Here is a 24,273-nt window from a genome sequence, read left to right as displayed (position 1 = left end):
TATTCCCTAAGGAGGATGGGTCTCCGTGATGGGGGTGGTATAATTATGTTAATGTCATATTTATGGAGGGGTGAGATTTTTCATTCTGATAATTGGTTGAATGCTATGGTCAAAAATTGTAAAGCCATATTCAGTTTTAGGGAAAAGCATGGACTTAGAACTAAGGGCTGTTTTATTTTTTCGCTTTTTGTGAGTGCTGCATTTTTTTTTTTTTTTTTTTTTTTGGTTTTTGTTTTTTAACTATTTATTTTAAGCCATAAGTGATTCAGTATGGGAAATCAAACGATAAACAGAAAGAGATCTTATATAATGATGCATTACATCATGGAGCAGAATATTTAAAGTCTTACAAGGCAGAGTAAAGATCTGGACAGGGGGTGGGGGGTGGTGGTTCGAAAGGGGTGTGGTACTAGGGTGGAGGAGGGGGGCCTGTTAGCAAATATTTTGTGCAGCATAGCTTTCCTTGCAGCTTACTTGGAAATGGATGATTCACCTGTTCTACAGGAAAACGTTCTAATTCTTTCCATTTTTTTTTTTCCCTCCTCTTTTAAGATCAGCTACCTCAGAAGAACCAGATTCCACTTCTGTGGCCAGGACTTTTATGTTATGGCTGGTCCGATTGTTTTACCCTGCGTTCTATGCTACTAAACCTTGGATAATTCCTAAAGTACAAATTCTGTTCTCGAACCACAAACAAGGCTAAAAGATCGGAGGAAATTCAGTGAATATACAGGATTGGGGTTGTGTATTTTCAAAAGTACTGAGCTTCATAATTCAATTATTCAAGAAGTAGAATCATGGTTTTTTTTTTTTTTTTTTTAATGATGCTGCCAGCATTTTAAATTACATGTTTATTAAGTGGCATTGCTCAAATAACTACAGAGTATGTGTGGAAATATTTGCTGTCTGAATAGTTTGGAGATTCAAAGAGAAAAATCAAGCTTCAGAGGTATTAAATTATGACGTGCAGAAAAGTTTTTGTTTTGTTCTTAACTGCAACGGTATATATTTTAATCCGATTTAAAGTGTTATATGTCCTGGGCCCACCTTAACAGTTGTGCTGTATAGCAATGTAATGAGAAGCAAAATTTCAATTAGGGTCCCATTAACTGGCATATAATCCTTCTTTAATGTAATAGAGGCTATGGTGTTGCTGTACAAATCAATTTTTAACCCATTTTTAGTCTCTTTCTTTGGATCTAGTGGAATGACTCTTAACTGTTCATTGTCTGCATTGTTTCTCATATTCTTCATTATTTTAAGGTCCGGAATTAGTCTGTAAATGGTCGTCGTGATTACTCAGCTCATCTTAACTTTTATATATCATATATATTTCTACTTATGTGTTTTAAATAGTATTTAGAGGTAAAAGCCTAAGTGAACCCAACTGTAATTTCTGAGCTATCCTTATTTCTGGAAGAAGAATTCTACTGCATCAAACCAGACTTTTCCTAGTCCCTGAGACCCTAACTTGTGAGGTATTTTAGTAACATCACAAGTCAGGCTCTTGGGACCTAGGCGGAGGGGAACCAGCAGCTTTGGACCTTATTGATTGTCTGCAGTTATCACCAGAACAAAAGAACAGACATAGATTCTGCCTAGGAGAAAAGAACAATGGTTTTCTTTATCATCAGCAATGTTTTCACCATGACCCACCCCCAAAAATACAATTGTCAGAAACTGTACTCTAAAGTGATTGCACAGTTGCACTGAAATAGCATTTGTGTTATAACAGTCATACAAAAGCAACATAAGAAATCTGTGTAAGAAGCAAAATTACAATACAAGTGTTATAAAATGCTTCTTTTGGTGCATTTTAAGGTGGCTAGTGTAAGAGGATGTCTCAAGTTAATGAAGAAAGGGAATTATATTCATAACTTTTTTTCGTATGCATTGAAATATATACATTAGCTACTGAAATAAATTCTGTATGTCTTCATAGAACTATGACTTAAACTATGTCATATACAGCTATAATCATGCTTGAGGCCTAGAAATAACATGATTTACAGTCTTCTTTATTGACCCTATTAGATTTTACTACCTATTTAAGAAGAATGCTGCTTTATACTTTATATTTATTGCCAGGGTTTTCCTGAGTCTTCTATCCAAACAACATACTTTATATATAAAGTCTTAACAATTCTGACAATTCTCTTATTATGAGAGTCTAAGGGTGAAAGTTTCATCAATAATTTGGGAAAATATGGTATATTTTAGTTCTTACAGTTTACTGTGTACCTACCAGGGACCTATGTGAGATAAAACAGTAATCACCACTTAGGAAGTCAAACTGCTTTGACTAGCAACTGCATATGAACTGCATAGTTTTAGTTTTATGAGAATTTTAGTTTTATCAGAGGTTACTATTCCAACCATAAGTAATATGTCACATTTGAACGTTTATTAGCCATTGCCACATCAGATATGTCTTTCATGGAAATGGAATCAGTATACTAAATCTATTTTAAAATTTTACAGTAATGTTACAAATACCAAGATTCAAAATGGAGATGACAGACTTTCCATAATAGAAGCAACAAAGTGGCTTCATTCTTTTAACTATTGCCTTGGATGGGTGCCATAAATTATGTGTTTTCTGCATTGTTAAAATAAATTTATGAATGTATTTTAGAATACTATATGGAATCTTTGTTCACATTTTTAAAAAATTCTTACACCTACTTGAAATATTACAGAATATAAATCTATTAATCATAGTTATTAAAAATTAATATAACAATATCATAAACATGCATCTATATAAAGCATGCAGAGTATGTTTAAACATGTATGCACACTGTACCTAGTCAGATTCTTTATTTATATCATCTTCATTTATCTAGAAGTTCTGAAATTTTAGGTGTGTGTATGTGGTATGTATAAATATAAGTTTTAAAGCTCCAAACGAAAAGAGGCAATAAAAACAGTAAAGAATTTTGGTTGTATTTATCTTTTACTAATTTTGACCTCATTCTTATTGGAATTGAGCATTTTTAAAAACCCTAAGTTTCTTAATACAAAGAAATCTATGCATGTGTATCTACATGTACACAGAAACTTGATTACATTTAATAGCAATGTTCACACAATGAATTTAAAAGTACTTCTTATATAAAATAATATCACATACAAGTATGTGTTTACTGACACCTGTTTTAACATGATCATAAATAATATCTATAAGAGTTTCCATCAATTTAATTCCAAAACAATATAAGAGGTAGATGTTTATTAGCTATAGTGATATCAGATATAGGTTATTGAAATGTGAAAATGTTTTAATGTTACCATATTCAGGAACCACACTGTATATCAACTTCTGTCTCATAAAAGAAATATACCAAAGCTGAATTGAGAATGCAATGGTGTTTGTTCATTTTCACCATAAACATATAAAAAATTTTTTACTGATAATACTACATGATTGGAACTTCTCTATGTAACCCTCCTATGATAACTGTCTTTTGAGAGCCTCATTGATAAAGCTCTTCTCTTACCTCATAAAGGTGTGCAGAGATTTAAGTGGGTGACTTTGTTTATATAAGCTACTTTATGCTGTATGACCATAGACAGATGCCACTTTTTCTGTATTTCTGTCTCCGCTGTCACAGAATAATATTGTTTTAGGGCTTTATGATATGATTTGGAAAATCAGATCATACTAAGCTTAAAATAAAAGGAGAGATCTACAACAAAGAGCGAGAAAATGATGTGTGTTGCATACAAAAAAAGCAGTGATATTAACAATTCGATGGCTTCCTGGTAGGGAGACCAGCCTGAGCCAGACGCATATATTAAGGGCTGTCTGCTGCCGATATAAGCTTGCTCAATGCGGTGGAAATGAGGAATCATCTCCTTTCTGACACCAGCTTATTTGTACATTTTAATTTTGAAATAGCAAATCATTGTTTTACATAAATATACTAACCCTGCCTGATTCATTTTCTTTTCCATATTGTTTGTTAATTTACTGTCAACTTCAATTTCCTTTTTTTAGCAAAAAAAAAAAATCACTCAACTTAAACATCTACCAAAGACGAATGAAGTATTTTTCTTTTGTCTTTTTTTGTATTGCTCTGATAATATTGTGATACTCATGCTTTTAACTTTTAATCTCTTTAAGGAAAACATCAATTTTCCAAAATAGCATTTTTTAAAGGCTTTTAGGATCCATCCAGGAAGCCACTCTGGAATTTTGCCAAATCTGAATATGATTTTATTTCATTTCAGAGTTTATGGGATCAATATCTTTTTCAGTATAAAAGTCTCAAACATTTTAGTATTCCAGTGGAGCTACAGAAGAGGTGTAGAGATATTCTTAAATCATTTAGGCATTAGGCTACATTAATAATGTCTTGAAGAGAAATAAGTATCTCAGGGGAATTATAGTACAAGTTAATTACTAATGAAATTAGAAAGGGTGTGTTCTGCCTTAAACTCCTCTTCAAATAGGCATGCTGGTACATGTGCCTAGGCTTGGTCTAATACACCCTAAATATGTAAATGATTTTACAAGCTGTCATGTTTGGATGAGTCTTGAGAAAAGCAGTATATAAAGGGTTAGCTAACACCCAAATTTTCTTGCCATTTACACATGCAGTGCAGCCTACATTTCTGTAGGCAGCAAATGCAGGCATCATTTTGATTGCTTGGATTCTTTTGTTTAATTTTTTACTAGACATTTAACTTAGCACTCAAATCCCACTGATCCCTTAGAGACTGCATTTGGATAAGGAAAACGGAGTTCCTAATATAGAGAAGTTTAAAAAAAAATTCCTGGGCCTTTGTAAACATTTGAAAAATAGACTTTTAGTGTAGCTCTGGAAATAACATATTTAGTATGTAGAAACTTAGGTACCATTTTATCTATCATCTTCATATTTAGTTTTCTTATCTTTCAATGACCAAGTAATACAGTGGGTCATATATATATTTCCTATATGTCTTTATTTTTTTAAAGGTTTAGTAAAACACTATAAAATTGGAGATATCATCATAAAATGATTCACACCATTTCTTCAATGAACTAGCTTCAATTTTAATTAAATGTTGCTTTCCCCCACATCTCCACATGCTAAAGGTAACTTTATGAGATGGAGTACATTATCAGCCAATAATATTAACTTGTATATAATATTTTACTTGTAGGAATTTGAAAGCAGGTGGAACTTGAAGGTAATTGAGATTAAGTGAATTTAAGATTAAATAGCTTCATGTTATATACACAGTTAATTTCATGCATATTTTATGGACAACTTAAAAGTGAAAATTTCTGATAAGGTGAACTAAATTTTTCATTACTGATATAAGTAATGTGACTTTAAGTCTGTTACCTTAATAATTCCTAAACAAACAAAACAAGTGTAAGATAATTATGGACTATATCCATTAGGTCAAGTAAATAAGAATAAAAACTTCTAGGTTTTGTCATGGCCATATAAGGTTTTTGAGGTGTTTTGGTGTCTTTTGTGTAGGCAGATTTACCTTTGCCTCTTTTCTAAGAAGTTTCTCCCTTTTTGTCAATAGGTGTCTGGTGATTTGTGAGCATCAAGTGACTACTCTGTGGAATCCTCTGTCCTTGCCTTTGAATTAGCTTTCCCTAGGCCATGAGTCAACATTAGTAGTTTATACATCCAAATTGGTAGATCCTTATTGAAATCCTTCCATGTATTTGTTCTAGACATACAAGTGAAGTATAAGACATTATAGATTTACATTGTGGTTGTTTTTACAGCATCTAGATATCTTCAGGAAAATATTTTGGTGGCATTGAAACACTGGCCAGTGGAAGCATTTGATTTTGTAGAATTTTGAAATGCCGTGCCTTACTGGTAGTACACTTCCTAGTCTTAGGGGTGGGGGGACCAGTCTGTAGGTAACTTATTACTCTGTTATACATCACACTCAAGCCCAGCCTGGACATTTGTGAACCTCGGGGAGGTTTCTACTTTAGACGACATTTTTTGTTGAGGGATTATACCACAGTCAGTTCCCTCCATTTCTCCTTCTCTTCCTGGCCCCCCTCCACCCAACATGGAGCCTTTTCAACTTCTTCAAAGAAGTGGAAAAAAAAAAAAAGTAGACTCTTTATTAATGGCAGAAAACAAACTGGCTGCTGTACTTCCGAGGCAGCTCTCTAATAATAAAGCAGAATAGGCAGTGTGACAAAGAATTCTTGAATGTACTAAATATATAGGGAAGCCTATTTAAATTCACCAGAGGGGCTTAGAGGACAAGCAGCCGAAAGTTTAGAATTCAATTCAAGCCATGCCAGAAAATGAAAATGTACTTAAAAAAGGATTTCTGAAACAATTGTTCAAAGAAATGTCAACTTTTAAGATTCCTTCTGGAAGAATGAAATTTGTACTCTAATTTATGTGGTGACTTTTTCAATTAGAGAGGAAAAGTGATTAATAGAATCTCAAAGGAATTGTATCTCATGTTTAAAGAAAACGTGTTTTCTTTCCATGGGATGCTCTCTAGTGAAGGCCGCCTAGTGCACTGACTAAAAACAACCAAATATATTCATGGGACAAAGAGATAATTTTTTTTTTTTTTTGCAATTAGACATATAACAAATGCTCATCTTACGTTGAAAGAAAAATGTTCAACTTGTATATTCTTTCCAGTTCATTTTCTTGTGTTCAGCTCTATGATTTAAAATATTTTATATGTAACTCTGAAAGAGCAATTTTCTGATAAATAACAGGACTATGTGTTTCTAAATTTAAGATATAAAAAGTAATCCCTACCTTATCTCTTAGTGATTGAGTCAGGAAATTCTCTGCCTACTATTTACCTATCTATAAGACATGTGTTTCTATAAGGAATACCCACATTTATAAGAAAATATATTTTATTGACCCCAATGTTGACTTTCTTTATAAAAATTGCTTATAAAGTTTATTCAAGGCCAGTGTGGTCTTTACTGATGAATGAAATTTCATGCAGGCTTTCCTTAATATTGTCTTTTAAAAGTAACATAGATATTGGAAAAAAAGAGGGTTTTCCTTTGACCTCAAGAATTTCAAGTTTTAAGGAGAATGGAGGCATAGGCTTACTAGTGACCATCTTTGTTGCCATTGTGGAGAGATTCTACCTGAGAATGAAGCCCACATGGAATTCATCAGTTCCTAAGTACAATTTGTCAGCTTAAAATAAGATATTTATTCATTAATGCATCTATTCTTCACACCCTCCCCCAAGTTCTCTCTGCTGGTGCTGCCTCTCCCTCTCACCTGATATTTCTCTCTCTTTCTCTTTCTGTCCAGTGTTGACTTCATTCTCAGGTAAGCTTTCTCAATGTGGTAGCAAAGATGGCCACCCACCACTCCAGACTTGCATCATGCATCATCCTACAGTCTGTGAATCCAGAAAAAAAACAAACAAAAAGGTTCCCTTTACCCAGCATCAGTTTCAGTTGTCAGAAAATCTTGGATTGGCTCTGTTTTGGTGACATGCCCATCTGTGGATCCACTTACAGTATTTGATAAACAAGGGCTACTCTGATTGGATGGCTAATGTAGGGAAGCAAAAGAAGACTAGCCTATTCAGGTGATGAGGATGAGTGAGGGTCTGTCAATGATAGAAAGTGAAAGGAATTTAAAGCAGGTGGGAACGTACTGGGACACACAACCACCACTGCACAATTTTTCATCACTGAGTATAATAATGATTGATAGGCTTTTGAAAATGTCTTGGTAAACTTACTGATACCTATCAATCTGCAGCCAGTTTCAGTTTATTCTGCCAAATGTCCTCTGTACAGCATGGAAACTATAAAACATTTTCTGCAGCAAATCTCAGCCTTAAGTGTCATGAAATTAATTACCTTTATTAACACTTTCTGTAAGCATTTAATAGATGACATATACCATGAAAGTCAGCATTTGGTCTCATTTAGGAATTTGAAATATTAAAAATTATTTAGGATTACTAGAATTAGTTTGGTAAAGAAGAAATGATGATTGATTTAATTATTTATTTTATTTATCTTTTTGAGACAGAGTCTCATTCTGTCACTGAGGCTAGAGTGCAATGGTGTGGTCTTGGCTCACTCCAACCTCCACCTCCTGGGTTAAAGCGATTCTCCTGCCTCAGCCATCCAAGTTGCTGGGACTACAGGCATGAGCCACCACACCTGGCCAATTTTTGTATTTTTTTTTTTTTTTTTTAGTAGAGATAGGGTTTCACTATGTTGGCCAGGCTAGTCTTGAACTCCTGACCTCATGATCCACCCATCTCAGCCTCCCAAAGTGCTGGGATTACAAGTGTGAGCCACCATGCCCAGCCTGATGATTTTTTTCTGTAGCCTATTGTGTCTATCCTTAGCTACCTTATGTTCAGGCCATTTTCTTATAGCAAATTTTATATTCTTCTCACTTTTATCTCCAGTGTTAGAGAGAATTGTGTTGATTCTTGGAAATTTTTATTTTTGTTTATGAAGTAATTTCTTCCTCTACTAGTATTATACACATATATGTGCATTATATATACGTGTGTGTGTGTGTGTGTGTGTGTGTGTATGATTTGTATATGATGGCTACAATTATAAAATAAGGATGTTAGATTCTTATTTATTATCCTTTACTTTTTTGCTCTTTTATTTATCATAGTATGACCTGGGTGGTTTTTAACATTTTACTGTCAACTACTATTTAGGAATCTTTCTCAATGATGAAAAGATTAATTTACTATGAATAATGATTCTAATGCAAAACATTTTGGGCTTTTGTTGTGATGCAGATGAGCAAAGTCATAAATATAATTTAGAGAGTTTGAAAATGTATTTTAACATTCACAATTCTTCTTACTAATTAATCAATTACAAAATTATGCTGTGGCTTCCAGTATATTAAAATAAGTTATCATATTTGGAACATCTGTTTATGGTCCCGTTATGAATACGTATTTCTAAAGGGCTAAAGTATAGATTGCCATAAATAATGTTTGCAATTTGTTCTGTGGAAAAATGATACCTACTTCCCTTTACAATGCTTGTTTTTTTCCCACAAAGTAAATGTTCCAGATAGTATTTTATCATTCCCTTATCAAGACAGAGAAAAAAAGACTCGGGTCTTACATAGCCTTGCTGATTGGTTAAGAAAAGAGATGGCTGTCATGGGCAGCCTTCCCAGACACTGTACCATGGCTCCAGACAGTCAGCTGGTACTATCACTTTGTCTCAACTATAAATCACAGTCTCGTAGTGGTCAAGGCTGACACCTTGACATTTTCAAGAAGAGTAAAAGACCTGATTTGAATGGAAATCAATTTCATTTCACAAATCTTGGCTTACTACTCCAAGCCTTTTCTTGTGTCTTCTTGAGACTTATTTGGGATTTTCATGATCATCAGAGGATTATTTGAGTGTTATATTATGCCTTTTTGAAGCTATAAAACCATATTCATACTTTCTTCATTCTTAACATGAGAAAATTTATTTTTATAATTTTATATAAGAAAAAATACTAATAAGCAAGTTTTTAAAATGGCAATCAATAGCAGCCAATGCTATTTAGTTTTGCAAAACTTTTGTAAAATCTTCTCCGATTTAAAAGTACAAGCTGTGTACATGCATATCCAGATTAACCTTTGATTAATAATAAATATTATCAATTACAAATGATTTTACACTTCAATCAAGCAGGTCTTAATGAAACTTAAAATCTTTTGAAAAGTATTTTCACTTTTATGTTCTTAGTCATAACCACAAAGTTTTAAGCTTTAAATTTTAAGTGTTCTACAGCCAAGGATGACTAAGTACTTAATTATGTTAGGTGGGACCTTGCATTAAATTGCATCAGAACTTTTGACCATTCAACCCAAGTGACATAGAAATAACTTGATACTTTACTATGATGAAAAGAAATTCTTTTTAAGGCTTTTAGGAGCTTTGCATTGAATGTTTAAAAATTTTTATGTACTTACTCTGTTACATCTTTCTCCTTTAGAAGAATACTACCATTTCTTTAAAAGCATAGAGGGGAAGACATTTCTTCTTTCCTGGTGTTTTGTCTTGATCTCTCTCCAAGAGTTATGTAAGCTCAATAAATCCTTTGGTTTTCTAGACACAATATTAATGGAGAATTTGGACATTACCTCTCTCTCTTTTTTAAGTGTGAAGGGATTACTTCAATGCCTTGTGGTGATTTCTTTTCATCTTCATTATTAGTCCTCAACTCTGTCTCAGATCATAACTCTAAACAGATAAACTTTGATTGTTAAATTCATTATTTGATAAAGCCCTATGAACAAGTGAAATTACAGACAGTTACAAACAAGATTCCCAACTCTTAAATCTTTTTATTAATTCTTCTGTCCATCTACCCATACATTCATAATCTATACAGAACATGATCCTATGCTAGGTAGGAAGGAAATACAAAATAAAGTTAGAATTCTTTCTTAACAAAGTATTATGTTCATATGAGAATTTGTTAAAAAAAAAAGGTTATCAACTCAGAATATGATTGATCTACAAAGGAGATGGAAACACAATATTTTGGGATTCTAGAAATGGCATTTATTTTAGTCATTGAAAATCAAGAACAATTCCTTGGTGGAGGCTGCATTTAGCTCATCCTTAGATAGGAAGGATTTCTAGAGAAAGTGATGGAGGGGCTTGGGTTTCTGGGATAATATACAGTATATACAAATGTGCAGGAACAGGAAAGATGGGCTATGTTTAGCAGTGAATGTTGTTGCAAAGTTAGGTGCATTTGTTGGAAAGGTAGAAATTGAGTGCCTAATAAAAGGTAAGCTGAAATGAATTTGTGGAGTACCTATAGAGTTCAGAGAGGCTCTCCTGGAGGTCATGCAATTTTATAATCCAGTAGGCACTGAGGTCCTTTTAAATATTTGGGGGCAGATGCAAGGATGTAAGATGCAATATTAATCTGTTTCCAGTCAATATGGCGTAATACTCCAATCCAGAGGACCTGTCAGAACTACTGAGCAAGCTGTATATAGACATACCATTTTTCCTGCCCCATAAATTCTGACTCACTAGGTATGGGATAGAGAATGTGCAGGTGTATTTTGTAAAAGCACTACATGACTGGCTAACACACACATTGAGAAAGAGTTGGGTAGAGAATACTGAAATGAGAAGTTGTAAAGGATTGTTATATAAGAATAAAGAGTATTGCAGTGTGTAGGAAGAACAAAAATATAAACCGGGGTTTCTTAATGAGAATTTCACATGCCCCCAGACTTTTGGAGTTTTACGTTACTATGAGATTACATGTAGTATTTTAAGTGTATGTCCCTTTTTTTTTCCCCGGAAAATGATCTTATCATGTGTATAATATTTTCAAAGGAGACTAAAGTCACCCAATATTAAGAACTAAAAGGATCATTTAGTATGAAGTAAATGGGAGAAATTTCATGAATGTTCAATTGGAAGTATTTAATGACAGAGTAGATTGCATGGGGATGCAATTTTTGGAAAGAAAGGCAGAGAATATTTCATAAAGTTTTTCTAGCTATTGATACTAAAATAATTAGAATCATCATATTCCCTTTGTGAATTAGCATTAACTTACCCTTGGTCTTGTATTTCAGTTAATAGAACTTTGATATTAGGCATGGTATGAATGTGTCACCACAGGAAGATGTTGAAGCAGTAGTGAAAAATTTAGAGATGACTACATAGCTTTGGAAAACATTCTCCTAGAAACATAGTTGAACACTTTTGAAGTTAGGGATCAGATTGCTTCCATCTTGTTGCTTTGGTAGAAATGAAAGGAGAAAAATAAAGGTACTGCATTCCTTTTTAAGGAAACAATTTGGAGCTTTTATAAACAGAATCTACTGTGCCCTTAGAACTTAATCACAAGATACACAAAGTTTGGGGACAAAGGGGTGCATGATAATACAGACTTAATTCCACGTAGTTACTCAGCTAAAAATCAGAAGAAAAAAAGAGAGTAGATATTGGAGAAAAACTATCAACCTGTCATAAAGAACATTAACAATTTTGTAGCATCTGATAATAAATGAACCCAACCATAATATAATGATATTTTATCTCTACTTTCTCCTTAAATAATATATTTTGCTTAGAAAGATGTACAAATTCCTTTATAACATATTTTATGAAACATTTTAAACACCTGTCTTATTCAGGTGATTCGTATCCTGAAAAGAATAAAACCCTTCCATGTTCAACTGGGAAGATAGTATTACTGGTTGCAAATGCAGTTAAACCTACTATTCCAATGTTTCTAAACCTACTAGTCTTGAACCATTTTAAAACAATTTAAGATATTTTCACATTGTCTAAAGAAACTAGGATTTTAACAAACTAAAGTCTGGGAAGGGACAAGAGAAAAAGAAAATAAAGTCTCATGGATCAATGATAGCAAAAGTTCATTTTATAAAATTATAAAATGAAAAATTCCAGACTAAATAGAAAAATAAAAGCAATTATTAAATCTAATCCCCAGAGAATATCTCCTATTATCATACAATGTAAATTCATATGTTCTATCTCTTTTCTCATCACATACATGTACTCAATATTTTAATGATCTTTTGTAACTTGTTTTCCAATTGTTATATACTAAGTGAATACTACATGCTTATGTTATTTTTTGATACGCTAACATAATTTATTTAACCAGTCAGCCCACAAGTGTACATTGAATTTACTTCTACCTTATTTTTCACCAATATGAACAGTATTATGTTGATAAATACACTTATATATAATTATATGTAATGATTCTCTGGGGATATTAATTGGAGCAGATGATAATGGCCTGAATGAAGATGATGGCAGTGGGATTAGAAAGGCAAAGGGGATCAGAGAAAGATTTAGGAGGTAGAATTAACAGAGCCAAGTGATTGACTGTAGAGTGGAATGATATCTGGAAAACTTAAACCAAAATAATTACCTCCTCACATTATGCTGTTGCTCTGTTTTTCTCTACTCATTTGATCTATGACATTTATTTCTTTCATGGGAAGGAAGAAGCAATCAAGAATAGAATAAACAGAAGATTTTTGAAGTGCTTGTTAGATTATTTTTTAAATGTATAGCAAGTATAATGAACTCTAAACAAATTGATCTGGTTTGGAAGAGATGGGCTAATAAGAAACAAATGATTTTACTTTTAATTTCTAAAGCACATGGACAGAAATATTGGCCTAATCCTAGAGATCTGGATCATAGAATTTATCATAGTTAACTATCAAATAGAGAAGACTTTAGGATATGATCTGAAAGTAGTTATCCATCACGTAGAACACCATGAAACTTTCTAGACTGGGTTCAGTAAAGAGACTAATGTCCTAGAGAGAGAAGATAAAATTGAATATAGGCAAATATTCCCTATTTCACTCCTAGTTTTACAACCTCTAGGGGAGGCAATGAAAATCAGAGACATGTAATTCCACCTTTATTATACATTAAATTATCATACATTCCAGAATATTCTAGTCCATTTTAATATTGCAGATACCATGGTCATAACTATTGTTCTAGATTTTCTTTTCCTTTTCAGTGAGTGAATTAAAAACCTTGAAAACTGGAATCTTTTTTTATATAGCTTATCCAAAAGTAGCATAAGGCATAGTCTTTTCTGTTTTTCTAAGGTTCATTCAGACTTTACTTTTTCTTCCTTTGTCTTTATGCAGATAATCAAGTCCTTGGTCCTTAGCAAATAGACTCATTTATTCATTCACTCAGTCAACAACAAATACATTAAATACCTTCCATATGGCAAGTGAATTATTTTAAGTTGTAGAATTAGTTTCAGCTACAATTTATTGTATTTTATTTGTTTAATGTTAATTGAACATATCACAACCTTTATGCTGGTTGGAGCATATGCTTCACACAGCTCTCACTTAATATTTTGGGATTATAATTAGAAATAAACAAAGCAGGCCTGGTATGGTACCTCACACCTGTAAATACTACCACTTTGGGAGGCTGAGGCTGGCTGATCACCTGAGGTCAGGAGTTAGAGACCAGCCTGGCCAACATGGCGAAATCTGACTCTACTAAAAATACAAAAATTAGCTGGGCATAGTGGCACATGCCTATAACGGCAGTTACTTGGGAGGCTGAGGCAGGAGAATAACTTGAACCCGGGAGGCAGAGATTGCAGTGAGCCAAGATCATGCCACTGTACTCCAGTTTAAGTGACAGAGCAAGAGTCAAAACAAAAACAAAAATGCAAAGCATGGACACACACAAACACACCTACCTACAAGCCTGTAGGGAATTGATGATGGTGCTAAAGAAACAGTTTAGAAAGACTGTAATGGCACATCTTTTCAAAATCATTGACTAAAATCACCAAGAGGAAAACAAGCATGATTTCTTTGTTAGTGCTTCTAATATCTTTCCTGAGAATTCATGTGGAACAGTGAATCCAGTGAAATTTGGTTCTTTGTATCATTACTAAGCTCATATCTGCAAGCTAATCATGTGTGATAAGGCTAAAATGTAAAAGCTCTTGAATCAATAGCTCTTTCAGATGATATTCTGATAAAATTAATTCATTTACTTTCCTAACTAATTTATGTAAGTGGAAAGATTAAGAGAAAAACGTATATTAGGAGTAACAGGACCCAAAGTGTGTATTGGACTTCATTGTTTTAATTGGCATCTTTGTAAGCCCTTTAATAATCTGATCTCAGAAACATCTATCTTAGATAGGGGTATACTTTCTGGCTTCATTTATTTGAAAATAAGTTAGGGTCATAAGCAGAGGTTAGGGTACTTCTACCTGAAAATTAATCAGAAATTTCATTTTGCCCTTTGGTGTTGCTCTTCTGCCCCCACACCTCAACACACCTTCTGTCGAACAATTCTAAAGCTCCTTTTCATGCATCATGGCAGATTAAAAGAATCTGAAATTGTGGATTTCCATATTTACATAATTATATACTGAATATATAATATAATAGGGTAGGGTAAAGTGTTTTTAAAAGATGTGACATCTTAAAGAAAATCCAGAGATATCATAAGTGACTCTAATTTATTGGCAAATTTCAGACTACATTCTTAGTCATATTTCTGCTAGAAGAAACCTACTTTCCATTTTGTGTTTTCTCATTTGCATTACTGCAAAGCTATTCATGCATATGAAAAGGATATTATTCATCTCCATATTCCTTTCTCTTCTTATTCCAAACCCAATGGGTTTATGAGTTATACATAAAGAAACACACTGCTATATCTGTATATTTATATACAGATATTTATATGATTCAAATTTGATATTACAGCTGGATAGCAACCCCAAGTGATAACATTATGTGCCACATGTGTCTTATTACATCATTAATGACATACCAAAATTGTCAAATATGTTGAAATCCAATAATTATAACTGACAAGCTTTAGCATGATTTGCCTCCGTTGGGAATGAAAAAAAAATAGAGGAATGTATTTCTGAATTATTCCTCAAAGTGCATATGGCTGTATGATAAGCTCTTGTCTCTTATCTGCTAATATTTTTAGTGAGATGCTGTTTTCAGAGTATTTGTGGTAACTGATTTCTGAAGTTTTTATGTGCATAAAGCCATATCACCATCTAAATGGAAATTCCAGTGCTATTCCAGAAAGAACTACGAAGGTGAACTGAAGAAAAATGACCAACCTGACAGGGCTTTTCCTTTTCTCTAATGTTTGATTCTTCTTATCCTAATATCCCAGGAAATTATTTCACTTGAAAGTTTAGGCATAATTCACAGAAAAACATTTTGTCTTTTCCATTCTCCAGTTTCACTTCTATCCCTTAGGAAAGCAAATACTATTGCTTCAGTTCCTGAAAGGTTTTCCTCAAAATATCTTGGCATTTGCAAGGCAGAAGAAAATAGGGTTGACAGTGAATTTCATGGGCACAACCTTCATTTATGACAATGATAAAGTATTCAAGAATTCTCACCCTTTGTGTCCTGCTTTATCTGTATTTAGGAATGGCATGAAGGAAGAGAAAGAGAAAGCTTATACTTTTCTCTTTAAAATTAATTTTCATTTATTCGTTAAAGAGTGGAATAGTTTTTAAGCCCAGAAGACATTGTAATTGCATTTTCCTTTTCAATAATTGTAGCAGATATTAAAGTGAAGAGACAATGGCAGTGACATACAGAATAACCCGCTTTCCTAGATGGACCCACTTGTCGGAGATCAAACGGCTACAGCACATTTAGGGTTACACTCTCTTTCCCTTCCTCCTTATTCTCAACTGTAGTGGAGCTTTTTCCAAAGTTGCCATGGTAACAGTATATCTGGCTGCTAGCTCTGTCGTAAGTTATTGAACTGAGACTGGCTTTTGGTTTAGCAGATAATTAGGTTCTGTCTCACAGGTTCATTTTCCTGTGACTGGGACGTGAATATGACCTACAGCTGGCCTCAATTTCAGTGTCACAGACAAAACTTTAACCCTTCCAAGCTCCTCTGGCACACTCCTAAGCATTGCTTATGTGTTAAAGGAAGTCCAGTGTCGTTCACCCATACCTTGGGGAGGATTACCAAGTCCTCATTTTATTTTTTATCTTCCGCATAACACTAAAGAAAATATGGTTAAGTTGTACACATAGAGCATTTTCAAAATTAAACATATATCAAGAACATGATATATATTTTATATATACTACATGAAACTTTTCATAGTCATATTATTTCCTTGACTCTCTAATAATTTTTAAGCCACACTGAAATTCCTTTTGTTACAATTAGGAATGCACAGAATTGAAATTCAAAACCTCTGTGCTCAGGAATATTAGGTGGTTACCTCTATTCTCAGCTTTGAGAACTGCCTGCCAGTTCATTCACACCCTTGTCTCTACTTTTATATACCCTGAACTATAGCTGACATTGAAAGGTTCCGTTGGAGTCTCAGGCAGACCCATATGACAAGGAACATAGCTACCAGTCTCTTAAATGCCAGAATGTTCACTCAGGGCTTAAATCTTCCTGTTGTGGAAAGCCAGCTACTTTTGCATGTTGTATTTGGAAGATTTCAATCAGTTAAATAACTGCTCTTTGTTTAAGACAAAGAAAGAAACATTACTTTGGGAACAGATATTGAATTCACAATATCCATGGCAACACAAAGAGCTGTGGAGTTAGTAAGAGAAGGGATACTTTTCTATGTCAAACAATGGGAAAGACCTTCAAGGAAATCTGTTTAAAATTTTTAATGTATGTCACCTAGAAGCTTAACATGAAAGGATAAGAGAGAAATAGGGAGAGTTGAGTTTACCAGAATTAAAACATTAATTAAAGGAATTCCGTAGGGTAATTGGCTGAAGAATCACCTAACCATAGTGATAGGTAAAATTTATGGAAGGGAAGATTAGAAAATTCAGCAACTGCATATTGGACTTAAGATGTGTGTGCACGCACGTATGTGCATATGTTGCTCATAGATTATTTTCTATTTTAATCTGTGCCTTTCATACTCAAACTCTAGATGACAAGAGCACCTCAATGATAGCAGCCTCAAGGAGTAGCCATGGCCCCAGAGTTATCCCACGGATGCAGAGAACTTAGTGGAGGTGGCCGAGGTCAGAATGGGAAGAGTTTTTAAAAAGTAAAAAGAGGAGCTGATATGTGAGGACTGATTGCTGTGCATTATTTTCCACTGAATTGACCTTCTTTTAGTTTCTAATCTCAAGCACATAGCACCTGTTGTTTTCATATTAAAGAACAATGTTTGTTGAATGAATATATAAATTCTTCCCAAATCTCTGTTCCATGTGGTAAGAACTCAGCATTCAATTATAAAGAGGACTTAGAAAGTCTGCAAGCATTTTTGATTAAAAAAAAAAAAGAAGAAAAGAAAAGAAATCCTTTTAACTGTCTTCTCATGGTTCCCAGTAATGTCTAGGCCCAAAAAACTCGGGTTGTTTCTTGCTGTACTGTTGCAATCGCCTCATGATAATTGTTCTTCTCCTTTATCAACCATAGTCATCTCCACTACATAAAGAAGAGAGGGTGCTAAAGTGTAAATTGTTTCAAATCAGCAGCCTCCTCATAATTTGCCAGTGGTTTTCTCGTCATTAGAATAACAAGCAAAATTCCTTGCTTGAGAAGCCATATATGACCTTGCCCCTGTCTACCTTACTGGCATCAGCTCTCATGACTCATCCCCTTTCTCTCTACCTTGCCTTTTCCCAACCATGCCTGCTAGTCAACTTTAGCCCTTGTGTTCTCTCTGCCAGGAATTGCATTCTCACCAGGAATTGCATGACTCACTTCTTTACTTTATTCTGATCTCTCTGCTCAAATGTGATCTTTATAGAGACGCCTTTCCTAACCATCTTAAAAAGCACCTCATTCACTGTTGGACACCTTTCCTGCTTTTTCTTCATAATATGTATCACTTCCTGATATTGTATTAGACAGCCACCAAATAAGTATATGCCTATATGCTGTTCCCACTAAAATATAAGCTCTTTTTGAACAGGAGCCTGGATTATTTGTGAGTATATCTCTAGTGCCCAAAACCTAGTAGGCTGGTCCTTATTAGGGCTTTAATAAATATTGGATTCATTTGTTGAATGAATGAATAATTGAATAAGAATATCCAGGTAGAGTATCTGGGCAGCCCAACCTATTTGAAGCCCGTACAACGTTTCTCTGACATAGTGAATGCAATTATTCTTCTACATGATGAAATTACATGAGTACATGAGGATAAAGTTTAGCACATAGTTTAGATTTCTTCAAGTCTCTTCCTTAGATTAAGGAAAAACAAAGAAATGGAGCTTATTCCTACCTCATTCTTACGTGAACTAAATCCAGAATAAAGCATCATCCATATACCAGACACATCCCTACGCCCCAGCCACTCATGGAATACTTTATCTGTAAAGGGGCAGATAGTAAATATTTTTGGCTTTGGGGACCATACAGTCTGTGTCACTACCACTCAGCACTTCTGTTGAGGTGTGAAATCAGCCTTAGACAACACATAAACAAATGGGCGTGGCTGTGTTCCAATAAAATGTTACTTATAAAACCAGAAAATCAGCAGATTTAGCACACAGGCTCTAGTTTGCTGACCCATGAATTAGAGAGTCTTCCACCAAATCCTCTTCCCAAGTTATTGACAGAATGCCCATAGGACCATGGCTCCCGCACTTGGTTCTTTCATGAAATGAGACAAATTCAGGGATAGCTGGAGGGCAGAACAGCTACCTGTGACAAGACTATCGAACCTGATTTCTTGCCTTTTATCTCTTTAAACTGAATCATGTCTTAACTATAAACTGTGTCTAAAGTAGCAATAACTGGGCCATGTCAAATACTCCCAATGACAAAATTTCTTCTTGGAGAATGAACGAAGGTTGCATACAGCAGTATGTTGGTATATGTTTAGCAACTGGCTCTCTTACTGATTTCTATAGTGTAAATTCTCCCATCCTAGCCATCTGAAACTACCAATATGATGTCACTTAATGTAGAGTTGGGAAAAGACAGTCTCTTGAGTCAGTATGGGCTAGTCCCAGCCCACTGCTGAATACATATTTAAAAGCTACAATAGCTCTGCCATTGCAGTCTGCAGGAAAGAGCAGTGGACTTGATAGGAGTAACTGGCTGGATAGTCTTTTGGAATGCCAATAAATAATGCAAAATGTAAATATAATGCTCTATAGAAAGCTCTCAAGTTCAGTGCTTGGTTAAAATACATACTCAGTAAATGGTAGCTATTATCGTCTTAGTTTAACTTATTGCAAGCATCAAAATTAAATGTTTAGCTACAGACTCAATCCAATTTTAATGTCATTGTGTCAGTAAGGCCTCTTAACATTGAAGCAACAAAGATAAAGGAATTTTTTGTAGCTATTCACAATTCTGCCCAGCTCAAGGTAAAGATAGCAGCAAAATACTCCAACTAGAATAAAAGAAGTCTCCACTTGACTGCAGCTCTTCACAACACTTCACAAGGGTCAAGCTGTGTTAGTTTCCTTCAGTGTTAAACAGAATGCGTCTTAGAAGAATAGCTCAATTATTGATTGAATAGTAGGTTCAAGTTAACTGTAATCCCAACTTAAGACCAGGGATGGGTCAACAGAAGGCTAAAATTTTCTAATCAAGCCTTGAGGCAAACACTCAGAAATAGTAATATGGATATCTTATATTATTTTGTCACATATAATACTGTTGCAGCCCAGTTGTGCAAAACTGGTAAAATAAAAGGCAAAAATATTGACATCAGTTTGGGTAACTGGATTCCAAAATGAACATCCATCTAAGAAAAATTAATGAAAAAAAGTATATGCACCTTGAAAGACATTAATACACAGTTTAGGTTTAAATGCTCAGTTTTTGGTAGAAAAGACTAATACTCGCTGTTTGAACACTGCAAAAGTGCTGTTTCAGCTATTTACTCTCAAACCTCCTTCACTCATTCCCTTCAATGTATAAAGCTTTCTTCACATCTACAGAAGGTCTGACTTAGTGTTTGGTCCGTGAAATAAAGTTAAAAAGGAAACATTTTTTTCTTTACTTTCTAGTTGATGTTAATATTTTTCTCATGCTTCTATTAGTACATAATTCAGATACATTAGTTTTGAAGTTTTTAACCTGCTCTGGTTCTTGCAGGCTCTCTATTCTAGATCAACATTATGTATGGAACACCAGCCAAGTCCTGGGCAGAATCCTCTCCGTTGTCCAAATATTACTGAATCATTGAGTTTTCTCTGTTTTCAATGAATTATTCCATGTATTTCTTTGCTACATTTTATTTTGGCTTTCTGTTCATAATGAATGATAGCTTTGTTTCTAAAAAATTTCTATTATGAAAATTCCAAATATATGCAAATTAGAATAGCATAATCTCTGTGCTTATCACACATATAGGTTTAATGACTTAACATATATCAATTTATGGCCAATCTGGTTTCATTTATACCACCTTTCGCTCATTCCTAACTCCATGGATTATTTGAAGCGAACTCGTGCATCATATAATATGCATACATCAATAAATATTTCAGAATGCGTCTTTAAAAGAAAGTACTGTTTTTTAAACCTCAGTAGCATAATGGCTCCTACAAATATTTACAGAACTTTCCTGGTATTATCAAATTCTATGTCTGCAAACTTCTGATTGTCTCATTTTTTGTTTTTACTGTTAATTTGTTTGAATGAAAATGGCATTCGATTGACATGTTTTTAAAGTACCTTTTAATCTATTGGTCCACTTTCAGTTAATCTTTTGCAACTTATTTATTGATGGAACTGGGTTATTTGTCCTTCATTGTTTCTCTCATTCTGGAATTTGCTGTAATATCATTAGCCATGTTCTTCTTTCCTGTATTTTCTATAAGCTTTGAGCTAGACGGAAATATTTTAATCAGATTCCTTTTTTTTGGTTTGAGTAAGATTTATTCATACATCATAAAATTTGAAAAAAAAAACAGAAAGAGGACATATATTTTTAATTTTTTTTATAAAAAAAGTTAGTGAATAATATTGTAATAAATCCCAACAGAGCATAGAGAACCTGACTTTACTGAAGTTAGTGGGAGGATGTTTGTGATTTTGAAAGTATGTATTATGGTTATGTCATGTAGAAATCAAATATTCAAGCTGATATGTTAAGATTAGTCATCATTACATTTTTCAAAAATAAAATAGGCCAGGCACAGTGACTCATACCTGTTATCCCAGCACTTTGGGAGGCCAAGGCAGGTGGATCATGAGGTGAGGAGATCAAGACCATCCTGGCTAACAAGGTGAAACCCTGTCTCTACTGAAAAATACAAAAACTTATTTAGTCGTGTTGGCATGCATCTGTAGTCCCAGCTACTTGGGAGGCTGAAGCAGGAGAATCACTTGAACCTGGTAGGTGGAGGTTGCGGTAAGCCCAGATCACACCACTGCACTCCAGCCAGGGCGACAGAGTGAGACTTTATCAAACAAATAAATAAATAAATCCAACGCAACTTTAACCATCAGTGATTCCATCAACTGAGCAAATTTGAGTAGTATTACCCTAGTGAATATTAGACTACAGATTTTTCTCCTCATGTATCTGAAATTGGATTACAGTATGAAGAACTTTCTGAACAAATAAAAGTACATATGTAGAGCTTCTCCAATCTAGAGGAATACTTGGTTATTGTCAGAATAATGAATGAGGAATATTGTTTTAGAACCAGATTTCTTTGATGAGCTTTAGGAAGACCAATATGGATCTGACAATAGGGGCAATTCAAAGCATCAGAATTTTGGTGGATTCTTGTGGTGAAGCACAATGAACCCTTTCATCTCGCTCTAAGAAAATAGAGTTCAGAAGCTGGGCGCAGTGGCTCACATCTGTAATCCCAGCACTTTGGGAAGCTGAGCTGGGTGGATCACCTGAGGTTGGGAGTTCAAGACCAGTTTGGCCAACATGGAGAAACCCCGTCTCTACTAAAAATACAAAATTAGCCAGGCGTAGTGGCGCATGGCTGTAATCCCAGCTAATCAGGAGGCTAAGGCAGGAGAATCACTTGAACCTGGGAACCTGAGGTTGTGGTTAGCCAAGATCGTGCCATTGCACTCCAGCCTGGGCAACAAGAGCAAAACTCCATCCCCGCCCCCTCCCACAAAAAAGAAAAGAAAAGAAAATAGAGTTAAGATAAAACTATCAAGGCACAATATGAAATGTAAGTTGTCTTTGCAAAACATAAGTATATGTGTATTATTGGGGAATGAGAAAAAGTGTGTAATTATTTGTGGCTTTTCAAAAATTTATAGCTTTTTAAAAACCACCTCTATAGTGCCTTTTTGATTCCTCTTATTAAAAAACAAACCTGGAAAAATAGTAGTCTTTAATTGATAGTTAGCATATTATGATAGAAGTTTAATCTCATCTCTCACTTGATAGAAATGAAAGAATACATTTTCCCATTTTATATTGATTAGAGTTAATTAAATATAGTTAGTATTCAATTTACATGGATGCTTTTTGTTCAAATTTTCAGTGTTATATATAAATATATCAATTATTCAATAAAAGATCACTTAAAGTTAGACCCATGCTGTTTTGAAACTGTTAGAGAATCTCTTCTTTGAACTCTGAGAGCTGTATTACATTAGGTTAATTAGTTATGTTCAAATTCTGAAATTCTTGAATCTATTTTAATTCTATATTAAAATTGGAGAGATTTTTCCAGAAAAAAGTTACATAAATTCACCAAAGGCAGTAGGGATTTTGACCTGCTTCTTGTACTTCTATTTTCCTACTGCTTTTGCCCCCAAAGGAAGAATATAAACATTCTGCTTGCAATAGCACATTGCTTTGTTGTGATATATTATTATTACCACTTTTTTTTAAAAAAAAGAATGTTTCTATGTTTTAATTAAGCTCCTTCATCTAATACATAATTTTAAAGCTATTATTTCATATAATATCTAACCGGAGCAGGCTGAACCTTCAGACAAAATGATGCGGTTATAATGAAAATAGAAAAGCAAAGGCCACGTGCAATGGCTCACCCCTGTAATCCCAGGACTTTCGGAGGCCAAGGTGGTTGGATCAGTCAAGGTCAGGTGTTCAAGACCAGCCTGGCCAATATGGCGAAACCCCATCTCTACTGAAAATACAAAAATTAGCCAGGCATGGTGGTAGACACCTATAATCCCAGCTACTCTGGAGGCTGAGGCAGGAGAATCACTTGAACCCAGAGGCGGAGGTTGCAGTGAGATCATACCACTGCACTCTAGCCTGGGCAACAGAGTGACACTCCATCTCAAAAAAAAAAAAAAAAAAAAAAGAAAGAAAAGAAAAGGGCTTTTCACAAGATGGTGCTGAAAGTGAAGAAGGAAGCTCCTGCCCTTCCTAAAGCCGAAGCCAAAGGGAAGGCTTTCAAGGCCAAGAAGGCAGTGTTGAAAGGTGTCCACAGTCACAAAATAAAGAAGATCCACACGTCACCCACCTTCTGGCAGACCAAGACACTGTGACTCTGGAGGCAGCCCAAATATCCTTGGAAGAGCACCCCCAGGACAAACAAACTTGACCACTCTGCTATCATCAAGTTTCCGTTGACCACTGAGTCTGCCATGAAGAAGATAGAAGATAACAATACACTTGCATTCACTGTGGATGTTAAAGCCAACAAGCACCAGATCAAACAGGCTGTGAAGAAGCTCTGTGACATTGATGTGGCCAAGGTCAGCACCCTGATTCGGCCTGATGGAGAGAGGAAGGCATGGGTTTGACTGGCTCCTGATTATGATGCTTTGGATGTTGTCAACAAAATTGGGATCATCTAAACTGAGTTCAGCTGGCTAATTCTAAATATATGTATACC

The 24,273-nt window shown here is 34.5% G+C and overlaps 1 protein-coding gene across 1 annotated transcript in view; it reads left to right on the top strand.

Moving 5' to 3' along the window:
• The window catches only part of LOC141582058 (uncharacterized), a 32,928-nt gene extending 9,178 nt beyond the window's left edge, over nt 1-23,750 (top strand). Inside the window, exon 2 of the mRNA XM_074389473.1 lies at nt 553-23,750. Coding sequence (XP_074245574.1) covers nt 553-703 — 151 coding nt within the window. The 3' untranslated portion in view covers nt 704-23,750. The remainder of the gene's footprint in view (nt 1-552) is intronic.
• Nucleotides 23,751-24,273: the final 523 nt, after the last annotated feature.

Source organism: Saimiri boliviensis, chromosome 18, assembly GCF_048565385.1.
Source record: "Saimiri boliviensis isolate mSaiBol1 chromosome 18, mSaiBol1.pri, whole genome shotgun sequence".
Classification (NCBI taxonomy): domain Eukaryota; kingdom Metazoa; phylum Chordata; class Mammalia; order Primates; family Cebidae; genus Saimiri; species Saimiri boliviensis.
This window is presented reverse-complemented; position numbering and strand designations above follow the sequence as displayed.